Below are 21,553 nucleotides of genomic sequence, written 5' to 3'. Positions count from 1 at the left end.
ACATATCTAGCTCAAACCTCCAGTATCCCTGACTACATGTACATATCTAGCTCAATACTCCAGTATCCCTGACTACATGTACATATCTAGCTCAAACCTCCAGTATCCCTGACTACATGTACATATCTAGCTCAAACCTCCAGTATCCCTGACTACATGTACATATCTAGCTCAAACCTCCAGTATCCCTGACTACATGTACATATCTAGCTCAAACCTCCAGTATCCCTGACTACATGTACATATCTAGCTCAAACCTCTAGTATCCCTGACTACATGTACATATCTAGCTCAATACTCCAGTATCCCTGACTACATGTACATATCTAGCTCAAACCTCCAGTATCCCTGACTACATGTACATATCTAGCTCAAACCTCCAGTATCCCTGACTACATGTACATATCTAGCTCAATACTCTAGTATCCCTGACTACATGTACATATCTAGCTCAAACCTCCAGTATCCCTGACTACATGTACATATCTAGCTCAAACCTCCAGTATCCCTGACTACATGTACATATCTAGCTCAAACCTCTAGTATCCCTGACTACATGTACATATCTAGCTCAAACCTCTAGTATCCCTGACTACATGTACATATCTAGCTCAAACCTCTAGTATCCCTGACTACATGTACATATCTAGCTCAATACTCTAGTATCCCTGACTACATGTACATATCTAGCTCAAACCTCCAGTATCCCTGACTACATGTACATATCTAGCTCAAACCTCCAGTATCCCTGACTACATGTACATATCTAGCTCAATACTCCAGTATCCCTGACTACATGTACATATCTAGCTCAAACCTCCAGTATCCCTGACTACATGTACATATCTAGCTCAAACCTCCAGTATCCCTGACTACATGTACATATCTAGCTCAAACCTCCAGTATCCCTGACTACATGTACATATCTAGCTCAAACCTCCAGTATCCCTGACTACATGTACATATCTAGCTCAAACCTCTAGTATCCCTGACTACATGTACATATCTAGCTCAATACTCTAGTATCCCTGACTACATGTACATATCTAGCTCAATACTCTAGTATCCCTGACTACATGTACATATCTAGCTCAAACCTCCAGTATCCCTGACTACATGTACATATCTAGCTCAATACTCTAGTATCCCTGACTACATGTACATATCTAGCTCAATACTCTAGTATCCCTGACTACATGTACATATCTAGCTCAATACTCTAGTATCCCTGACTACATGTACATATCTAGCTCAAACCTCCAGTATCCCTGACTACATGTACATATCTAGCTCAAACATCCAGTATCCCTGACTACATGTACATATCTAGCTCAATACTCTAGTATCCCTGACTACATGTACATATCTAGCTCAATACTCTAGTATCCCTGACTACATGTACATATCTAGCTCAATACTCTAGTATCCCTGACTACATGTACATATCTAGCTCAAACCTCCAGTATCCCTGACTACATGTACATATCTAGCTCAATACTCTAGTATCCCTGACTACATGTACATATCTAGCTCAAAACTCCAGTATCCCTGACTACATGTACATATCTAGCTCAAACCTCCAGTATCCCTGACTACATGTACATATCTAGCTCAAACCTCCAGTATCCCTGACTACATGTACATATCTAGCTCAAACCTCCAGTATCCCTGACTACATGTACATATCTAGCTCAAACCTCCAGTATCCCTGACTACATGTACATATCTAGCTCAAACCTCCAGTATCCCTGACTACATGTACATATCTAGCTCAAACCTCCAGTATCCCTGACTACATGTACATATCTAGCTCAATACTCTAGTATCCCTGACTATATGTACATATCTAGCTCAATACTCCAGTATCCCTGACTACATGTACATATCTAGCTCAATACTCTAGTATCCCTGACTACATGTACATATCTAGCTCAAACCTCCAGTATCCCTGACTACATGTATATATCTAGCTCAATCCTCCAGTATCCCTGACTACATGTACATATCTAGCTCAATACTCCAGTATCCCTGACTACATGTACATATCTAGCTCAATCCTCCAGTATCCCTGACTACATGTACATATCTAGCTCAATCCTCCAGTATCCCTGCACATTATACATTTGGTACTGGCACTGACCCTATATATAGCTCCTTTATTTCTTATTTCTCGTGTTTATATATATTATTATTAGTTATAGTATTTCGATAATGAATACTGTACTGTTGGATAGGGCTTGCAAGTTAAGTAATTCACTGTACTTGTGTATGCGACAAAAAAAGCTTGAAGTGCATAAATACAATAAAAGTATGTTTTGCTTTAACAATTGCCATTAAGAGGTTTCGTAGTACATGTCCGTGTGTTGCATATGACTTGTATAATTGCACAGTCTGTGTGTGATAGTAAGTGGGTGCCCGCATGTCGGTGTTGTTCTGGGCCTACGGTACAGTATGAGATGTGAAGAGCAGTGATTGGGGATAATGCATGACCAGGGGTAGCACTGTGGCCAACACCAGACACAGTGTTCTGCAATCAGTGTCTTGGGCCCCAAACACTTAACTCCGGTCAGGACGACCAACCAAATAGAGCAATTCAAAATAACATGGAGTAAAAGAGCAGCTACGGCGACAGATCTCAGCAGGATTCCACCCAAACCTTTATAAAACATAATGAGACGTTGGCTTTCTCCTGCAGACCACTGAAGTCTTTTTAAAACTTGACAGGGCTGAATAAAGAAATCACATACAGACCTCGGCCCCCACCTCAACATTTTCCAAGTGGTTTATGTCATTTTAACAGCCCTTAAACAGACGTCTTTAACTACACCCAATTGTATTGATTTAATAAAGTTAAAAAAGGAAACATCTAGCCTATTCCTTGTTACTGCTCAGAGTAAAATACCATGTGGTCCATGGCCCCAGCCTCTAACTCCTGCCTGCCCACCAGGCAGGCAAGCAGGCAGGCAGGCAGGCAGGCAGGCAGGCAGGCAGGCACACACACAGCCTGCTAGTATGCTTATACCATCAATGTAGTGGCACTTCATCATTCACAGATTGCCAAATTTGTACTTACTTAGCACTGTATGCTGGGGGAATGGGGAGTGAGCTATGGACAGACTCTTGGAAAAACGTTGAAATGGGGTTTGGAAACAAACTGCTGAGCAGGGTCAGGAGAAACCAAGCCAAAGCCACATTAAAGAGGCAGTATTGTAATTCAGAGGGGTTGCCTGGCTCATTGGAAAGACCACAATGGAGGTTGCCAGTCAAAGCAGGGGGCGATGAGGGTCTGTGCCAGGGGTGAACTCAGGAGGGCCCCTTGCTTGTTGAGTCTATGGGGATAGAGCCTACTGTAATGACTGGGGCTGGTGTCTTCACCGTGTGCAAAGGCTAAATGCACATACTGTAGGCTACAGGCGCCATACCTTAGCCATTGAAAGAAAACTTACTGCAGCCCCTCGTCAAATTCATAACATTCAACACAGTCCCCTGAGTCTTCTACAACTGGCATAATTGAATCAACAAATACATGTGTTTCTTGAGTTCTGGATCTCATCTATGCAATAGATTAAAATGACCGCATGCCATTCCAGTATTTTGGAAACGCTTTTTTGTTGTTGGGATAAATATACAATCTACACCCACTCTCAAGAAGCCAGTCATGATTCAATACATTTTGAGTTTATGTTATAGAAACACAATACTTGCCTCAGTGGAGGCTCGTAATTTACATTCTGAGTTTCCCCCTCTCATTTGGGCATTTCTGTGGCAACCTCCTGGGTCTCTCTCTTTACAAATGAGCATAACCTTTACCAGACCCCTCTGCATTGGACTCCGACTCCTTCCTTCAAACAGAACATCTCTCTCTTTACATGTTGAGCAATACGACGTAACTGATGAATGTGCTTTCTAAAGGCCCAGCTTTAGGTGAAACCTTCATGTGAGTCGGTCAATAGCAGCAGCCCTAGCCTGGAGTCACAGAGAGCCCACGTTACCATCAGGGGAGCTGGAGAAAACATCCAGCTGTATCCTACTCCTCTGCACACTTGGAAGGAAAGACACATCTGCAATGGGAGCGATGTGGACTTGGAGCAGTGAGAATGGAGACTGTTTCAATATGCAGTAGTACTGGACCTACAGTCCAACTAAGTAACATACAGGCCAAACCAAAACACACTCAGGGCTAAATTAAAGTGTGAGGCTACAGTACATAAACAAAATAAACCCATCAATTATTCAAGGACTACTGTTGTAACAATTCATGTGATGATTATGAATGAACTTTGAACAACAATGAAGGGAGGGGACACTGCGCCATCAGTGAAGCAGTAGTTCACTGCAGTAGTTCACTATGTCCTCTTGGGGGAAGCCTCCCTCCCCCACTACTCCTTTCTTTACTACCGATACAACTAGAAAATACATTCATCCATATGAATGATGAATCTCAACAGTGTAACATGGTAATGAGTATGCCTACTAATGTAAAAATAAATGAATACAAAAAGTTGATCTCATCTTAAAGTTAAGTCCTTTAAGTCCCTTAAAATGTTATGATTTGATGGTGAATTACGCGTAAATAGGAATTACGTTGTCACGTCCTGACCAGTAAAGGGGTCATTTGTCATTGTAGTATGGTCAGGGCGTGGCAGGGGGTGTTTGTTTTGTGTGTTTTGGGGTTTTTTGGTTCTAGGGGATTTTGGTTCTAGTTTTCTATTTCTATGTTTCATTTTCCAGGTTTGGCCGAGTATGGTTTCCAATCAGAGGCAGGTGTTTTTCGTTGTCTCTGATTGGAAGCCATACTTAGGCAGCCTGTTTTCCTTTGGGTTTGTGGGTGGTTGTTTTCTGTATAGCCGTGTGCCTCACGGAACTGTTTGGTCGTTTGTTTATTTTGTTTGAGTGTTCTCTCTAATAAAGAAGGAAGATGAGCACTATACCCACTGCGTTTTGGTCCAATCCTTACGACGCCTATGACATACGTTTAGGGAAAGGAGCAGGTTAAAAATGCTGGAAATAAAACAAGATAGTCTTACCATTTCTCTCTGTTGTTTTGGAAAGGCGTTCAACTTTTCTTTCAGTACTCGTTGCATGCCAACTTATTTAACAGACTTCATTATTTGAATATTATACACGAAACCAAAAGCACATTTTAGTGACGGTACAGACAACCAATCACGGCCAATCAAGGTTAACCGTGGTGAGTTTCTCACTCCAAAAATAATATTTTGTTTCTTGCAAAACGTTTCGCCAGGAGGGGAAAGTATAATTCTGAAAATACAGGGCTGGGAGTCTGGGACAGAGCTGCACAGTCTGAGGGAAGCAAAACAGCTACCCAGATGTCTCCTCAACGCAGCACACTATTGTACTAAATACTCACCGACATTACATTACTCTATTACACTGCTGCCTTGAGTTAGGAGGTCGTATGTTTCTGAAAACAAAAATAAACTGTACCGCTATCCAAAAGAAAATGATAAGATAATTAAAATGTAAACAATAGTGACACAGACACACACAGTACACACTGCATGTGCTGGAGCAGGTTTTCAATCGAGGCCTGCGCAATCAATCCCAACTTTTTTGAGTAGTGGATGGGCCGCTAGCTGATGAATGACTGGCGCTGGACAGGGCTTGCATTAGTTTGGTCTGCTGTTACTTTTTATTCTACACTCCCTGAAGTTCAAGTTCATCCTGCAATTACACCATGTCTGGTTTCCCTTAGCAACCAGACAGCCCTGGACGTGACCATCCCCGGAGCAGGCTCATAAGGCCCCCTCCATCCCCCTTCGGTTCCCTTATGTTCCTCTCTCTGAGCAGGGCTGAAAGAGCAGAGGCCCACAAGAGGCCAGACGACACAGAGCAAAGGAAAAAGGATTTCCTCTGACAAAGAAAGACTTCCCCTATGAGTGCAGCAGGACTATGCAACAGAGACTAGATATCCTGTGACAATTGGCAGAATTAACACTACAAAGTCGTTTCTCTCTATACTTTTGAGTTGGGTTACAACAAAAGAAAAGGTAATCTGGGGTGTAGCATTGTCCCTGTGTTATTACATTCCAATGTGTTTGTAATTATTGCATGTGCATGATCCCTGCGTTCTTTCATGTTTCTACTGGCCAGATGACATGACTCTGCCATTTTACTTCACATCTAATTCACCTCTTACATTTTTAAAAACGCGCACACACACACGCACACCTCTCCTAGCTCAGCAGTCTCTCTCATTCTCTTCCTCTACATCATCACACCCCTCACCGAGGTGCACTTGCACTTTTTATGGAGCAGGAAGCACTGCAATGCAGCAGCAAGCCCCAAAATGCCTCAGCTCTGTAGCCACATTGGGACATATAGAGGTAATGTGTTTGTTTCGTTGGTATTTTGGTGAGATCAACTTCATATTTCAAAGTTGACAAAATTCAAGCCTCAACTATCCCTAAATGGAAGAGAAATCCATGAGTGTTAACACTGAATATCTACGATCACACTGAGGTAAATGTAAGCTTGAATAAGAGAGACATTTCTTAGGCCGTGTTAATCTCTCACACACAGCCAAAAGCCCTGTTATATCAAAAGGGTCCTGGGCTGGCTGTAAACATTCGGACCCTAAGGCAAATCCTAGCTAATGCCCTCAGATATATAATTGAACATAGACGTATGGCTTTGATATTAGCGAGAGGAACAGAGCCAGGGGGTGAGAGAGTTTACAGCTCTAAGCTGCTTTGAGCATTAGAGCAGAGGCCTATATACAGTATGTCTGACATCAGCAAAATTCTTCAATCATAGTGATTAGGATTATTTGAGTGATTTACATAATATACTGTAATACAGTGTATAGATATTCCTTTCATCAACTGTTACTAATTCAGTAGCATTCCCTGTGGTGGCTATGTGAACATGAGCGTGAGTTATGTACAGTTACGGACATCCGTAGTGTGTAACAAACATAGAAATCAAAGTTGCTTTTCTCCTGTAAAGTTAGAAGTGCTGTATACCTGTGCCTGATAGAGTGCGCCAGGGTCTCGAGGTCCGATCCCTACAAAGGAGCGGTTGGCAGGGGGCGTCCCAGGAGCTGAGTATGCTGAGAGAGAGAGAGAGAGAGAGAGAGAGAGAGAGAGAGAGAGAGAGAGAGAGGACACTCTTATAACATAAAGGCTTGTTATGTCAATCAGGTTGGGCAGTAATGAATATATGTGTTTAATCTCTTGTTAACTGAATTAGCAGCCTGTGCCAGATTGTTAAGAATGGCAGATGTGTCATGCACACAGTTATTTCAAGGGAATTCCCCGACCTTCAGACACTAACTGAAACTGACATCTTATTCTGGTATATGCATCATTTTGAAATACTGTGCAGCAATACAAGACCTCAGTCCCTTCATCAGAACCATTGTTGGTCATAACTTATCTTGATCATACGGTACAATGTAATGGAACTTAGTATCCTATCAATTAGACAGTGATCTGTGGATTGACATATTGATCTGTTGACAGGTAGGCCCTGTTCACTTCACTGAAACAGTGGACTCCTGTCAGCATCCAACAAACTTTGTACTGTAACTTTCCAATACTGATTAAGAAAATGTATCGCTAATGGAAGCTGGCGTGGTGAAGGACCTTAGCAGAGACTTCAATCAAAGTCACATGAGGATTTATTGGTATTGTTAAAGCGTCCTCAGTAAAGCATATAGAGCTGTCCTCTCTGAATGAAATAATCATGATTAATGATGATGGGAGTAGGAGTTGCACTGCAATGCCTGAACGTTTCCTCTCTCCCCCCTCTCTTATAAAGGACTGAGAGACTATAGCCTCGTCCTTCAGGTAATGAATCAGTAATAAGTACGATGGGTCTGTATGACAACCCTATGCACTTAGAAACTATTGTCACTGACGACCTAGGGGCTGGGAGTAGCAGGCTCACCAGCGGCCCACTTACTGGGTGACGTGGGGGAGTTGGCGCCCCCGTCCGAGGTGGTGGTGCTGGACTTGGAGTCGGAGGGCAGCGTCAGTCGGGGCATTCCAGGGGGCGGAGGAGGCGCCAGCATCTGGGAGGAGATGTAGTGACTGGGCACCTTCACTTGACCACTGCCGTTCAGCTGGGAAGGGAGAGATGGGGGCACATGTCAGCTGTACAGTGGGGGATGGTGAGAAGGAGGGGGAAAGGAGGAGGATGCTTCACTGCTGCAGCACAGATTATATAATACTGTAGATGTCACTGCACTGTCCCGGTCTCTCAAACTATTTCTCACACACACACTTTCCCTCTCCATTAGCGTGTGTGTGTGTGTGTGTGTGTGTGTGTGTGTGTGTGTGTGTAAGGGAGACAGAGAGAGAGAGGGGAGAGGGAATGAGTGATGTCCAGGGGACTGCACTGCTCAGCCAGTCATCCATCCATGGCTGCTCTTCTACTGGCTGGCATGGCTTTCAGAGACTCTCTCCTCCCCAGAGGAGAGGACTGCAGTGCACACTCACTGTCCTCCACAACAATGGATGAGCAAATGAGTCAGCTACATTGTGGTCCCATGCGCTCGTCCTTTGTGACTGCCTGGCTGCAGTCGCACTGCAGCAGGGGGAATTTCAATGACTCTGCAGTTTGGGCTGAGCAGAGCCCAGCGTGGTTGCTGCTGGGGGGCACTCCTGATAAATGTCTCTCCTCTTTCCTCTGTGAGCTGCCTGCCTGCGCCAGGCCGTGCACTCTGCCAACCTCAGCATCACCGCTAGAGACGTACAGGGATCTCCTTCTCCCTCCACCCGTCCACTCCTTTCCAAGTGAAAACAGCAACAGTACAGCAGCTTCATTGAGCAACCTGGCTTGTAATGCCGGCATTATTGAAGCAGGGAGGGGGGTCATTTGCATGTTGTGCAGTGGCAGGTCCTCTCAGCTGTGTGTCATAAATGGATAATGAGTATAACCATGTCTGAGGATCTGAGCTGGTCCCAGGGCCAGCAGGCTGAGTCTAAACACAGCAGGAAGTCTCTGGGATGATTTTCCTCTCTGTGACGGGGGATTCACAACTGCTGTACTACCAGCCAGCCAATACATTGAAAAAACTATAATCTAAGAAGTTGGCTAAAACACAGTGATTACAATGATTTTATGGCTTCAGATCAATCGAATTGTCGCCCCTTTCTCCTTTGTCATGTTTAAAGATACAGTATGGTGAGTGTTAATTGTTCTGAGAGTCACAGAGGGTCTGCAGTCTGGAGCAGAGGGGAAGAGTAGCAGCTATGTGAGGAAAACCTGATTCTAGCTGTTTACTATGTTCCTACATGGCTGTGGGCTGCTTCTCTCTCAGGTTACACCACCTACAGTAGAATATCCCCTGGCCAGTAAAGACCATGGTGGGGGAGAAATGGCATATCATACTGTTCACAGGGGACCAGGCCATCTGAGACAGGGTGACGATATAGGAAACATGAAGCATGAAGGAATTTAATATCAAACAAACGATTAGGTGAATTTAAATGACAAATGGAAATAACACAATTCTCTGAATAACCCACTCAAACGTATAATACATTCCCCCTGGGAAATATACCCGAGTGAGTGAACTTCCCTTAACATGACCTCAAACTGAAGAGCTGGCCATGAAATCACAGCCCGACATGATGTCACAATACTACAGGTTCTACTAGATGAACACATTAAACATGGTGAACTGGAGGCCACCTCTCTCTGCACATCAATGAGTGACAGCATTGGTGGCTGGCTCAGTTGTAACCTGGCGCTGCTGGGTTCTACTCCTATCTAGTATGACAGTGATTAATGAGTAGGGTCAGGAGTTTTACTGACCACATGACCTGACCAGGACAAACTCTGGGCCTTAGTTAGAGTTGTTAGATGGGCTGGACTCACTGGGCTGGGCTGCTGGTTGGACGGGTCACAGGCCAGGGAGACCAGGTCCTTCAGCGGATCTTGGGAGCTGAGGTGTGGCGGGTAGCGGATGGCGGTGTGGGGGAAGTAGGAGGTGGACTGGGGCAGGATGGAGGTGGTGGGGAAGTGCAAAGACGAGGAGGGGTGCGGACTCCGAGAAATCCCTGCACAGAGAGAGAGAGAGAGAGAGAGAGAGAGAGAGAGAGAGAGAGAGAGAAAGGGAGAAAAGAGAGGGAGGGAGGGAGAGGAAGAAAAAGAGAGATGGAGACAAAGAGGGACAAGAGAGAGAAAATATTTGAATAAGTGTACTTGTTCATGCTCCAAAATGATGGTATGCTTGAGATAATATAAGTGACATTGAAAGATGTGTGGTTCTGCAAAACAAAATTATAATTCCGTGTGAGTGCAATTCTCTACACTCAGTGACTTTAATACAACCACTCTTCACGGGAAAAAAATGGATATACATGTAATGAAATGACTCAGTCTTTGCGCCTCTCCTTTGGTACAGTACCTATTGCAAGAGTTTGTGTTTCACATTTAGTACGGCAACTCTATCAGCACCACGCGCTAATTTAGCTGACATATGAGGATGCACGGCCAATTCATTTTAATAGCGGCTTTAATTGTTCATGCATCATCCAGCAAACGTTTGGCTGGGGAACACTACCCAGTGGGAGTTCTAGACATTTCAACTAGGGGGCCAAGCTGGGGCCAGTTGTACTGTTAGAGGGGCCAGTTACATTAGACGTTATTGTTGTCATATCGTTTTCTTCACTGCATTGCAGGCATTAGCAGGCAAAAGACCATGTTCCGCGTTGCCACTGTCTAAAACGGATGTAAAAAAAGAACGATAGCAAAAATGTGTTATGTAAAAATTATTTCATACTGCACATTTAGGGGGGCCACAAGGGGGTCCAAAATTGTTGTCACAGGGGCACTGCCCCCCCCCACCCGAACCGCTAGTGACACTACCTGCTCATCGATTACTCTTCATTGACTCCACAACAAATTATCTGTCACAAATTATCTGTTCACGGGATGTTCAATTAAAACCTCAAATAATGCATTGCCTGAAAGGAAGCTGGTCTTGTTGAAAGCATAATGCCTGCAGTCAGAGCCTACATCAGGCTTAACTCAACAGATACAGGCATTAAAAATGTGGAACTATGTAGATAGTGTTGCTGTTGATGATGAACCTCCGTACGAGACACTACATACTGAAACTTAGCTGTGGAGAAGTACGACACGTCATCTCTTTTTTATTGACAGTTCAGACCTTTTTGATATTTTTATAAACATTTCCCATCCTTGGGGACGTGCATGTGTGAGGGTGATGTATTGTGGCAACAGTGACAAGACGTCTCCTGTGAATGTGATTTGCATAAGAGTGTGTGTACTGACCACTGTGCACTGCGATGACGGGCCGGTGGTGCTGTGTGAAGCCGAGACGTGGGGAGCTCTCCTGAGGAGACGGGCTGTCCATCTCTGTCTTCTTTACTCCAGGGGACATGCCTGGACACAGAGACACACAGAGGGTGTTACTGATGCCACTAGGACTCCCATAATAAAAATGCCTGTCTGGAGAAGACTATTGAAAAGACCCTACATTTAATTGCCCAATTGAATCTGCTACTACATGGCTTTTGTAATTACAGTAACTCACCACAGGGTGGCAGGGTGCATTGAGGAGACCAAGTAAGTCCTCAGTGCTGCAGCACATTGCAGTGAGCACATGGGCTCCCAACTAACTTCCTCATTGAGGGGAAACAACAGGATCAGAATCAATGTTATATTTTGGTCAGGCCTACCCCAAATCCGGTTAGTCTAGGTAGATCACTCACATTCCCAAGAGGCCTGCAGTGCCTGATACCAGAGTTGCTTAGATGTGCTAAACAAATGCATCTTTGTTGCAGTGGTATTACTGGCAGGGTGCAACCCTCCTCCTCCTCCTCCTCCTCCTCCTCCTCCGTGTTTAGTTTGCTATCGCACATAGAATGTGCGTGAGGAACCCTTTCTCCACCCAGCTCGGGCCTGTTATACATTAGGGTATTAACATTGCACAGCTCTTTGTTTCCTTCTTAGGAGTGGTGGAGCACACAGTACACAAGTTCTTACTGTGATGCCGTACAGAGGGAGTCAGTCATGGAGTGATGGAGGTTTCTCTCTCACACATTATACATTTATACCCCTCACTCTAATTGTTTTCTGAGAAAGAGATTGAGAGAGAGGGAGGAAGACAGAGAGAGAGGGGGAAAGCCTTGTTTGACAGCTTCCTCTTCCCCTGCTCTACCCCAGCCCTCTGTCTCAGAGTGGAGTGAGTAAACCAGAGCTTTTCAGGAATGTCAGAGGGCAAGCTGAGGTTCAACGGGAGACTTGCTCATAGGATAAACATGCACGTCCGGCTTAGTGCTGGGGGCTAGGCAAGGGCAGCCATTACAGCACTGACGCTAATTACCTGATCACACTAATCTGACTGACCACTCAGCTCAGTCTTCAAGGGTCTAGGCCAACCCACACATCTACCTACTGTAGTGACACATTATATTAATATTTACATTACAATATCTTGAGAATGTATCTTTTGAACAAAGTCTACAGAGTATGAGATGTAAGTGCGGCTTAAACCTCCTTAACTGAGAGTTGGTAGTGCTGGTGACCTGAGCCAGGGGTCAAACCACAGTTCTACAGGAGGCCAGGCATTACCCTTTCCAATCCAGTAGCCCCACTGCAGACTGACGCAAGCTTCCCCTAGTATAGAGACAAGCTTCCCCAGACCACCTCTACCTGGGGTAGGTGCACAAACATCCTCCTCTCACACAGCCTATAGCCCCCCCCATCATCTCAGAGCAATCATCCGAAGGGGTCGTTAAAGAGGAGCTCGTTAGAGCTGTCTAGACAGGAAGAGAGTGAGCACGACACGAGGAGGGCTGGGCCAGACTCCTGCAGGGTCTCTGACGGGGTTGGAGCTGGGGGGGAGAGGGGCCTGCTCTGCTCTGTTGACCTCCACAGCTCTGGTGTCAGCATCAGGGTCCCTGTATTGTGGGGCCCTCCTGGAGCCCGGGGCCCAGCCGGGGCCACTCTGGTTAATAGCACCACAAAGCCCCCAGACACACCACCAGGACCCTTTACAGGCCACTGGACACTCTATTAGCGTAGCGTGAAGAGTCCACCACAGTTTAAGAGCATTAGATCATATGGGAGACCGAGAACCCCCCTGGTAGAACAACACACAGTGTGTTAAAAACTCTGGTAACAGTTCTGTTGTAAAGATGTTGATCCTCCTCCCACTTACTGCTGCCAACCCATGATGAGAGAGCTGCCTCGTGGCTCGTACACACGTGTGTAGTGCACTTACTAGGCAGGCCCCACTCACTCTGCACACCCACTACCTGACCACTTACTCTGTCCCACACTCACTCACTCAACCATTGGACCACACTGTGCATGCTGTAACCTACTCATCCTATTTTTACCAGAACCAGGTCAGTGCTGTTGGGGGATGAGGGTCATACTGTACAAGACCATGAGAAAGGCACATGCCATTTCAATATTTAAAATACTGCTTTATACAATCATCTTGAAACGATTGCTTGTATCTAGATGAGAGATCCACAGTAGCTTTCCTGTTTACTAAATATCTTTGTTAGGAATATTATTCCATACTAGCAAACTGATAGGTGAACCTGAGGTGAGAGGAAAGCAAGAAGGAAGCTACTGCGACGTTGCATCTGTGGATTCTGCTCCAAGGTACCTTGGGCCACTTGACTTTTTGCAGACTTTCACAAAAAATGTTGGTTCATTAATTAATTACGACTTCAGGCTCAATTTGGGAAATTTGAAGCTGCGTACTTTCTGTTTATAACATGATATATTTATCATTTTCTCTTTTGCACTGTGTCAGTGGCTTTCAAGGTAATTGAAGTGAAAGTACGGCCTGATATTTCAGCTGTTTCCCCACTGTGAAAAGTACGAGTTGATGTTTCTCGACAGCCCTAATGAAGAACATTTAAGAGGGACACCAGAACTGAGTCACCGTTTGTAATTACTGAAGAGTTGGAGGATAGCCAGTGTCCTCAGCATGACATCATGAGTTTGTACTAACTGATGAGCAACAAGCACTGTCCTTGTCAAAACTATATAATAGTTAAGAGTTTGTGTGGAAGCCCAGAGGGGATGCTCACCTCCTTCCAGATCCTCTTGCCAGTTGCGGGAGCTGCTAGCCGGGGAGTTTGGAGAGGTGTAGTACTCCCCTCCAGGACTGGTGTCCACATCATCCTCCATGGAGCCTGACTTGTGCCTCTTACTCCTGAACGTCACACAAAGGGAGAGAGGGAGGAGGAAATAAGGGGAAGGCAATGTGACATATTGACAGTTCAAAACTGTGTATAAAGTATGCACACACGCACAGTACACAAGTGGGTCAACACCGGCAACCTGGAGATGGCCGGGAGGAAACTGAGCAGCTCCAGGATTCTCAGGTAAACCAGTTATTTACGGTCTCAGTTTGTCCCAGCTTTACTTGACGTTTCCAGTGAAAAATAAGACAATAAGTCACAGCTTGTGTTTTGGCAGTGTTGCACACGCCCAGATAAATCACATGAGGAACAGCCATTGTCACTGTAGTGAAGGTCTTGTGCTTTCAACACCAGGATACTGCTCTCTGTGCACCAATAAAAACAACCATACAGTCCTCCTGTCATCTGCCAAGTGGTTGCACATCCAGCCATTCACTTAGCCTCCTGTTAATATGGAATGTATTCTAACATTCACTCTAAATGTGAGTTTATTCGCAGGGTAGAGTACAAACAAACTGAGTGTTATGTCTATTTGAACTATATGCAGTATATTCATTTTCAGTCTAGATGTGTGTGTGTGTGTGTGTGTGTGTGTGTGTGTGTGTGTTTCGGGGCTGGGTACTGACCCGCTGGAGGAGGTGCTGGGCAGGGTTCTCCTCATGCCCACCCCTGAGGGGTTAAGGTCATAGGCCAGGTGCCCCTGCAGCTCTCCCAGAGAAAAGTTAGGGCCTGCCCCTGTCACCACCGGAGCTGCACACAACACACAGGGGGGACAGGTCAGTCAGGGGAGGAACACACACTGTACCACACTTTCAATTAGACATCAATTATCTATGGAATAACACTTAAATATCTACATAAATGACATAACACCATCCTCAAGCTCACTCACAACGCAGCTGAAGAAGTGTGTCGCTCTGTGAGCAAACATATTGTGTTATGTGTACTTCAAAAATCTAATCAAATCCAAGTTTATTGGTTGCGTACGCAGATTAGCTCCAACAGTGCAGTAATACCTAGCAATACATAACAATACACAAATAATCCATAAAAGTAAAAAGAAAGAAATTACGAAATATCAGAACGAGCAACGTCACAGTCCGGAATTTATATATACAGTACCAGTCAAAAGTTTGGACACAACTACTCATTCAAGGCTTTTTCTACATTGTAGAATAATAGTGAAGACATCAAAACTATGAAATAACACATATGGAATCATGTAGTAACCAAAAAAGTGTTAAACAAAACAACATTTATTTTATATTTGTGATTCTTCAAAGTAGCCACCCTTTGCTTTGATGACAGCTTTGCACCCTCTTGGCATTCTCTCATCCAGCTTCACCTGGAATGCTTTTCAAACAGTCTTGAAGGAGTTCCCACATATGCTGAGAACTTGTTGGCTGCTTTTCCTTCACTCTGCGGTCCAACTCATCCCATCTCAATTGGGTTGAGGTCAGGTGATTGTGGAGGCCAGGTCATCTGATGCAGCCCTCCATCCCTCTCCTTCTTGGTCAAATAGCCCTTACACAGCCTGGAGGTGTGTTGGGTCCTTGTCCTGTTGAAAAACAAATGATAGACCCACTAAGCCCAAACCAGATGGGATGGCATATCGCTGCAGAATGCTGTGGTAGCCATGCTGGTTAAGTGTGCCTTGAATTCTAAATAAATCACTGACAGTGTCACCAGCAAAGCACCCCCACACCATCACACCTCCTCCATGCTTCATGGTGGGAACCACACATGCAGAGATCATCCGTTCACCTACTCTGCGTCTCACAAAGACATGGCGGTTGGAACCAAAAATCGCAAATTTGGACTCATCAGACCAAAAGGACAGATTTCTACCGGTCTAATGTCCATTGCTCGTTCCTTGGCCAAAGCAAGTCTTTTCTTCTTATTGGTGTCCTTTAGTAGTGGTTTCTTTGCAGCAATTCGACCATGAAGGCCTGATTCACGCAGTCTCCTCTGAAAAGTTGTGTCTGTTACTTGAACTCTGTGAAGCATTTATTTGGGCAGCAATTTGAGGCTGGTAACTCTAATGAACTTATCCTCTGCAGCAGAGGTAACTCTGGGTCTTCCTTTCCTGTGGCGATCCTCAGCCAGTTTCATTAAAGCGCTTGATGGTTTTTGAGACTGCACTTGAAGTAACTTGAAAGTTCTTCAAATGTTCTGTATTGACTGACCTTCATGTCTTAAAGTAATGATGGACTGTCGTATCTCTTTGCTTATTTGAGCTGTTCTTGCCATAATATGGACTTGGTCAATTACCAAATAGGACTATGTCCTGTATACCACCACTACCTTGTCACAACACAACTGATTGTCTCAAACGCATTAAGAAGGAAAGAAATTCCTTAAATTAAGTTTTAACAAGGAACACCTGTTAATTGAAATGCATTCCAGGTGACTACCTCATGAAGCTGGTTGAGAGAATGCAAAGTGTGTGCAACGCTGTCATCAGGGTAAAGGGTGGCTACTTTGAAGAATCTAAAATCTAAAATATATTTGATTTGTTTAACACTTTTTCTCATTACATGATTCCATATGTGTTATTTCATAGTTTTGATGTCTTCACCATTATTCTACACTGTAGAAAATAGTCAAAATAAAGAAAAACCCTTGAATGAGAAGGTGTGTCCAAACTTTTGTCTGGTACGTACGTACACACACGTACACACACATACACACACGTACACACACTGTACAAAACATTAAGAGCACCTTCCTAATATTGAGTTGCATCCCATTTTTCCCTCAGAACAGCCTCAATTCATCGGGGCCTAAACTACAAGGTGTTGAAAGTGTTCCACAGGGATGCTGGCCCATGTTGACCTCAATGCTTCCCACAGTTGAGATGTGTCAAGTTGGCTGGATGTCCTTTGGGTGGTGGACGATTCTTGATACACACAGGAAACTGTTGAGCATGAAAAACCCAGCAGCTTGCAGTTCTTGGCACACTCAAACCGGTGCGCCTGGCACCTACTACCATACCCTGTTCAAAGGCACTTAAATATTTTGTCTTGCCCATTCACCCTCTGAATGGCACACACACACAATCCATGTCTCAATTGTCTCAAGGCTTAAAAATCCTTCTTTAACCTGTCTCCTCCCCTTCATCTACACTGATTGAACTGGATTTAACAAGTGACATCAATAAAGGATCATAGCTTTCACCTGGTCAGCCTATAACATGCCAAGAGAAGGTGTCTTTCATGTTTTGTACACTCAGTGTATATATAAAGTGGGTAAAGCAGTATGTAAACATTTTTAAAGTGACCAGTGTTGAATGACTATATACATAGGGCAGCAGTCTCTAATGTGCAGGGTAGAGTACTGGGTGGTAGCCGGTTAGTAACAGTGTCTAAGGTTCAGGCCAGGGTACTGAGTGGTAGCCGGTTAGTAACAGTGTCTAAGGTGCAGGCCAGGGTACTGAGTGGTAGCCGGTTAGTAACAGTGTCTAAGGTTCAGGGCAGGGTACTGAGTGGTAGCCGGTTAGTAACAGTGTCTAAGGTGCAGGCCAGGGTACTGAGTGGTAGCCGGTTAGTAACAGTCTCTAAGGTTCAGGCCAGGGTACTGAGTGGTAGCCAGTTAGTAACAGTGTCTAAGGTTCAGGCCAGGGTACTGAGTGGAGGCTGGCTAGTGATGACTGTTTAACAGTCTGATGATAGAAGCTGTGGAGATAGAATCTGTTTCTCAGCCTCTTGGTCCCAGCTTTAATGCACCTGTACTGTCTCTGCCTTCTCGATGGTAGCGGGGTGAACAGGCTGTGGCTCGGGTGGCTGAGGTCCTTGATGATCTTCTTGGCCTTCCTGTGAAGCAGGCTGCTGTAGATGTCCTGGAGGGCAGGCAGTGTGCCCCCGGTGATGCATTGGACTGACCGCACCACTCTCTGTCGGTGTGGAGGGACCATTTCAGGTCCTCAGTGATGTGTACGCCGAGGAACTTTAAGCTTTGGACTCTCTCCACTGTGGTCCTGTCGTTGTGGATGGGGGAGTACTCTCTCTGCTGTCTCCTGTAGTCCACGATCAGCTCTTTCGTTTTGTTGACGTTGAGCGAGAGGTTACAAAAAGTGGACCATCCCAGCTGCAGTCTGCTACTGCACTTCAACTCTCAGGACAACAGTATGAGGATGTAGCAGCCATCTATCAGCATTTACCGCATTTCCCCTCTCAGGTTTCCACTAATGTCATTTATATGGCCATGTGCATTAATGGCTGCCTGCTACTGTGCTGTGATCAGGCTGGAGTGGTCAGGGATGTTGTTGCAGTATACTACGCTAGTGTGTACTATACTGTACTGAGCCGTGGGGAGACAGTGAGCTTGGAGAACAATGTCCCATTTGTTAGGGCAGGTACGCTTATTAACAGTGGGATGGCGTCACTACAGCTCCCCAGGCAATCAATCTCTCCCTGACTCATACACTGTACCGAGACGCTGGGGAACACAAGACAAAGGGAGGTTTCATGGATCTCCAGTGTAGAAAGTCCTTCACGTGCACCTTACAGGAAACTCTGGCCAAAAAGGAATAACCATGGAGGGATCTCCAAACATGAGCAGGGGTGGTTGAACGCATAGAAACATAATTATTAGAACAGGAATCCCCCTTTAAGTCAATGTGTGGGATTCTATTTCTATGGTTGAGCTGGATAGCCGTGGTGATCCAAAGCAGTAATAACAACACATTCTGTTCTGTTTAATTACACTGGTAAAGTAGGTCAGTGGAGAATTCATAACTTCTAAAAAGCGGCTAATGTCTCATAGGATATGCATCCCATATGAGGCCTGGGTAAATACAGTAGAAAGCACTTAAAAGTAACATTAGTTAAATAAGCTAATTACGTAGTCTAAAATCATCGCCGCTTGGGGTTTAAAACACACGCTTTGATATTAGCGTAAATACATGATACAAGTGTTGTGGAGTTTGTGATATGAATTTGAATGTGTCACATAAACAGAGGTGCAGGTGATAGCTGTTATAGCATAGCATCATGTGCAGCTGAGGATTTGGGGAGTGGAGGGAGTGAATCTGAAATAGCAGTCTTTTCCCCAGAGAGACCAGATGGCAGGTGGTTAATTGAAGTCTTTAACTACGTTTCCTTCCAATTAGTCAGTCAAGGCGTGACATGGAAAACAGAGAGCCTGTTTGACAGGCGTAAAGTGAAATGTTTTCCCTATGCACAATAATAACTCACTCACTCATTTAGTTTTGATAATTGTAGCTACAGCGTTCCCCATCAGCTGTCAGCTGTGGTGTGTGCGTGAATGTACGCGCATCAGAGCTTGTTGCTCTTACTGAATGACCGATGAAGACTGACCCTTTGGAGAACGGCATATCACTGGGAAAACTGAAAATGTGATCAATTACATGTGACAGATGGCCGAGCTTCTCTCCCTTCAGCTCCCTTCACATTAGCCCTCTTTCAAATCGGATTCAACTCCATTTCTTAACCTAATGAAATAACGGATGCAAATGACAAGTCAGATTGGAGGGTAAGTGAATGGAGATCTCAGGTGGTGACCAGTGAAGCCTGTGTGTGGCTGGGAGAGGGTGCTTATTCATACAGAGTGATTAGAGGCTGGTTGGCCATGTGGGGGCTGTGTTAATGTGGCCCTAATTCACTGCTAATGCCAGGCCTGGTGAGCACAGCATCCCCAGCCAACGACTGAGCTCAGAGCATGCAGTACAGCGCACATAGCCTTGGCAATGTGAATAGAAAATATTGAATGGATATAACATCTGCAAAAATCAACCCTGAGACAGATAAAACGACATAAAGGACGAGGAAGTCATAAAAAATGTCATTCTAAAGCCATATGATCTGATTCCCAGTCAGAAATCCTATTGAGTGTCTGATGGGGTGTAGACAGCAAGGAGAGGTTTACTCTGCATGTTGTCTATGATTAATGCTGTAAGTGGATTACGTTAGTATCTCCCGCAATCCTGGACCTGGATATTCCCTACCATCTTTATCATCTAGCCTGTTATAGCATCCATGTGTTTCCTACCTCTGTGTATCTATCTGATGGGGATATGGTTGAATTGCAGTGAAACACGCAGCATTGCAGAGACTAGGAGCTCAGCTACTGAGGGGAGCAGTGTGACTGCCAGAGAGGCTGGGAGTTTCCACCCCCTGCCTGAGGGCCAGAGTTAGTGAGCTAGCAATGTTTTCACTGAAGAGGGCTGTCAGAACTTTAATCACCATAGTTTATGTGACACATGTCCAGCTCCTAAGCATGTTGATGTGTAAGTTATGGCTAGGAAGTTATAATGAAAGTAGCCACACATTACGTTTTAAGAACAAAATATGGATTTTTGTTATATTTTTCCATTCAACCACAAATATATAAAACCACGAGTAGCTTAATAAAAAGGTGAAAAATCTTACTTCTGGACACTTGCACCAGCTCTGTTACATTAAAAACTCCTGACGTCACAAAGCTTTCCTGAAACTCAGGAGCATCTGGAAAACACAGAGATGAGTCACCATGGAGAGTTCTATGACATAATACAACAAGCATCACAGTAACTTCTCACTTTTCAGAGACATCACAAGAAAAGGACACAACAAATGGCAGAGTATCAGCAAGCCAGTAAAACACATTTAAATAATGTTTTAGCCTGATAGAAACCTGTAATATATTGGATTCCATATATTACAGTGAAAGGTATTGTGTGTGTGTCTGTGAGTACTGAATTAATAACTATCTCAAAGCTTATGTCACTGTCTGGTAGTGTGTAAATGTGTATGAATAATTCAGTGTGTGTTGGTATTTGGATGTGTCTGTGTGTGTGTGTGTGTGTGTGTGTGTGTGTGTGTGTGTGTGTGTGTGTGTGTGTGAGAGAGAGTCCATCGGGCCCCTTACCCATGGTGGCAGCTCGGCTATCCTCCTGATCTGACCCAATACCTGTGCGTGGGCTACTGCTCTGCTCTGACTCTGAAGAGAGGGAATGAAAGGAAGAGAGAGGGGGTAGAAAGAGACAGACAGAGAGGGGGTGGGGGGGGGGGGGGGTCAGAAACAAGTCTAAACCCAGCATCATTTGTCTTACCACATAAAAGGCTCATTTAAGGGTGTTTAAGTAGTTGTAAACAGTCTCAAGAAAATAACCTATTTAGTGAGAAATAATGTGAATATTAAAAAATAAATAATAATAATAATAAATATTAAAAAGGTTAAGCACTATATTAAATAGATAGTACTAAAGCTATTGTAACAAGTAGGGTTTCAATGTGAAACATGACCCAAATACCTCACTTAATAACTTTCTTGTTTAGGAAATGTAACTCTAATCCAATTGCAAAAAAGGTTTCTGGCAGGCTATTTTAGTTGTTTTGCCAAAATGTACACTCAGTGAAGCGTCACAACAATGGCAAGGCCACACAATCCAA

At 44.5% G+C, this 21,553-nt stretch overlaps 1 protein-coding gene across 10 annotated transcripts in view; it reads right to left on the bottom strand.

The window, feature by feature from the left end:
• The window catches only part of LOC106613851 (nuclear factor 1 C-type), a 140,087-nt gene that overhangs the window by 10,375 nt on the left and 108,159 nt on the right, over positions 1-21,553 (bottom strand). For 4 of the 10 annotated variants that reach the window (XM_014216524.2, XM_014216530.2, XM_014216528.2 and 1 more), the window contains 8 exons: positions 21,030-21,101; positions 20,552-20,626; positions 14,789-14,912; positions 14,049-14,173; positions 11,269-11,379; positions 9,784-10,028; positions 7,912-8,086; positions 6,987-7,072 (listed from right to left, as the gene is read on the bottom strand). In XM_014216524.2, the coding sequence (XP_014071999.1) occupies positions 6,987-7,072; positions 7,912-8,086; positions 9,784-10,028; positions 11,269-11,379; positions 14,049-14,173; positions 14,789-14,912; positions 20,552-20,626; positions 21,030-21,101 (1,013 nt within the window). The remainder of the gene's footprint in view (positions 1-6,986; positions 7,073-7,911; positions 8,087-9,783; positions 10,029-11,268; positions 11,380-14,048; positions 14,174-14,788; positions 14,913-20,551; positions 20,627-21,029; positions 21,102-21,553) is intronic. The other 6 variants (XM_014216525.2, XM_014216527.2, XM_014216529.2 and 3 more) reach the window with 6 other exon arrangements.

Source organism: Salmo salar, chromosome ssa10, assembly GCF_905237065.1.
Source record: "Salmo salar chromosome ssa10, Ssal_v3.1, whole genome shotgun sequence".
Taxonomy (NCBI): Eukaryota; Metazoa; Chordata; class Actinopteri; order Salmoniformes; family Salmonidae; genus Salmo; species Salmo salar.
The sequence above is the reverse complement of the archived record's forward strand: the minus strand, read 5'-3'. Positions and strand labels throughout refer to the sequence as shown.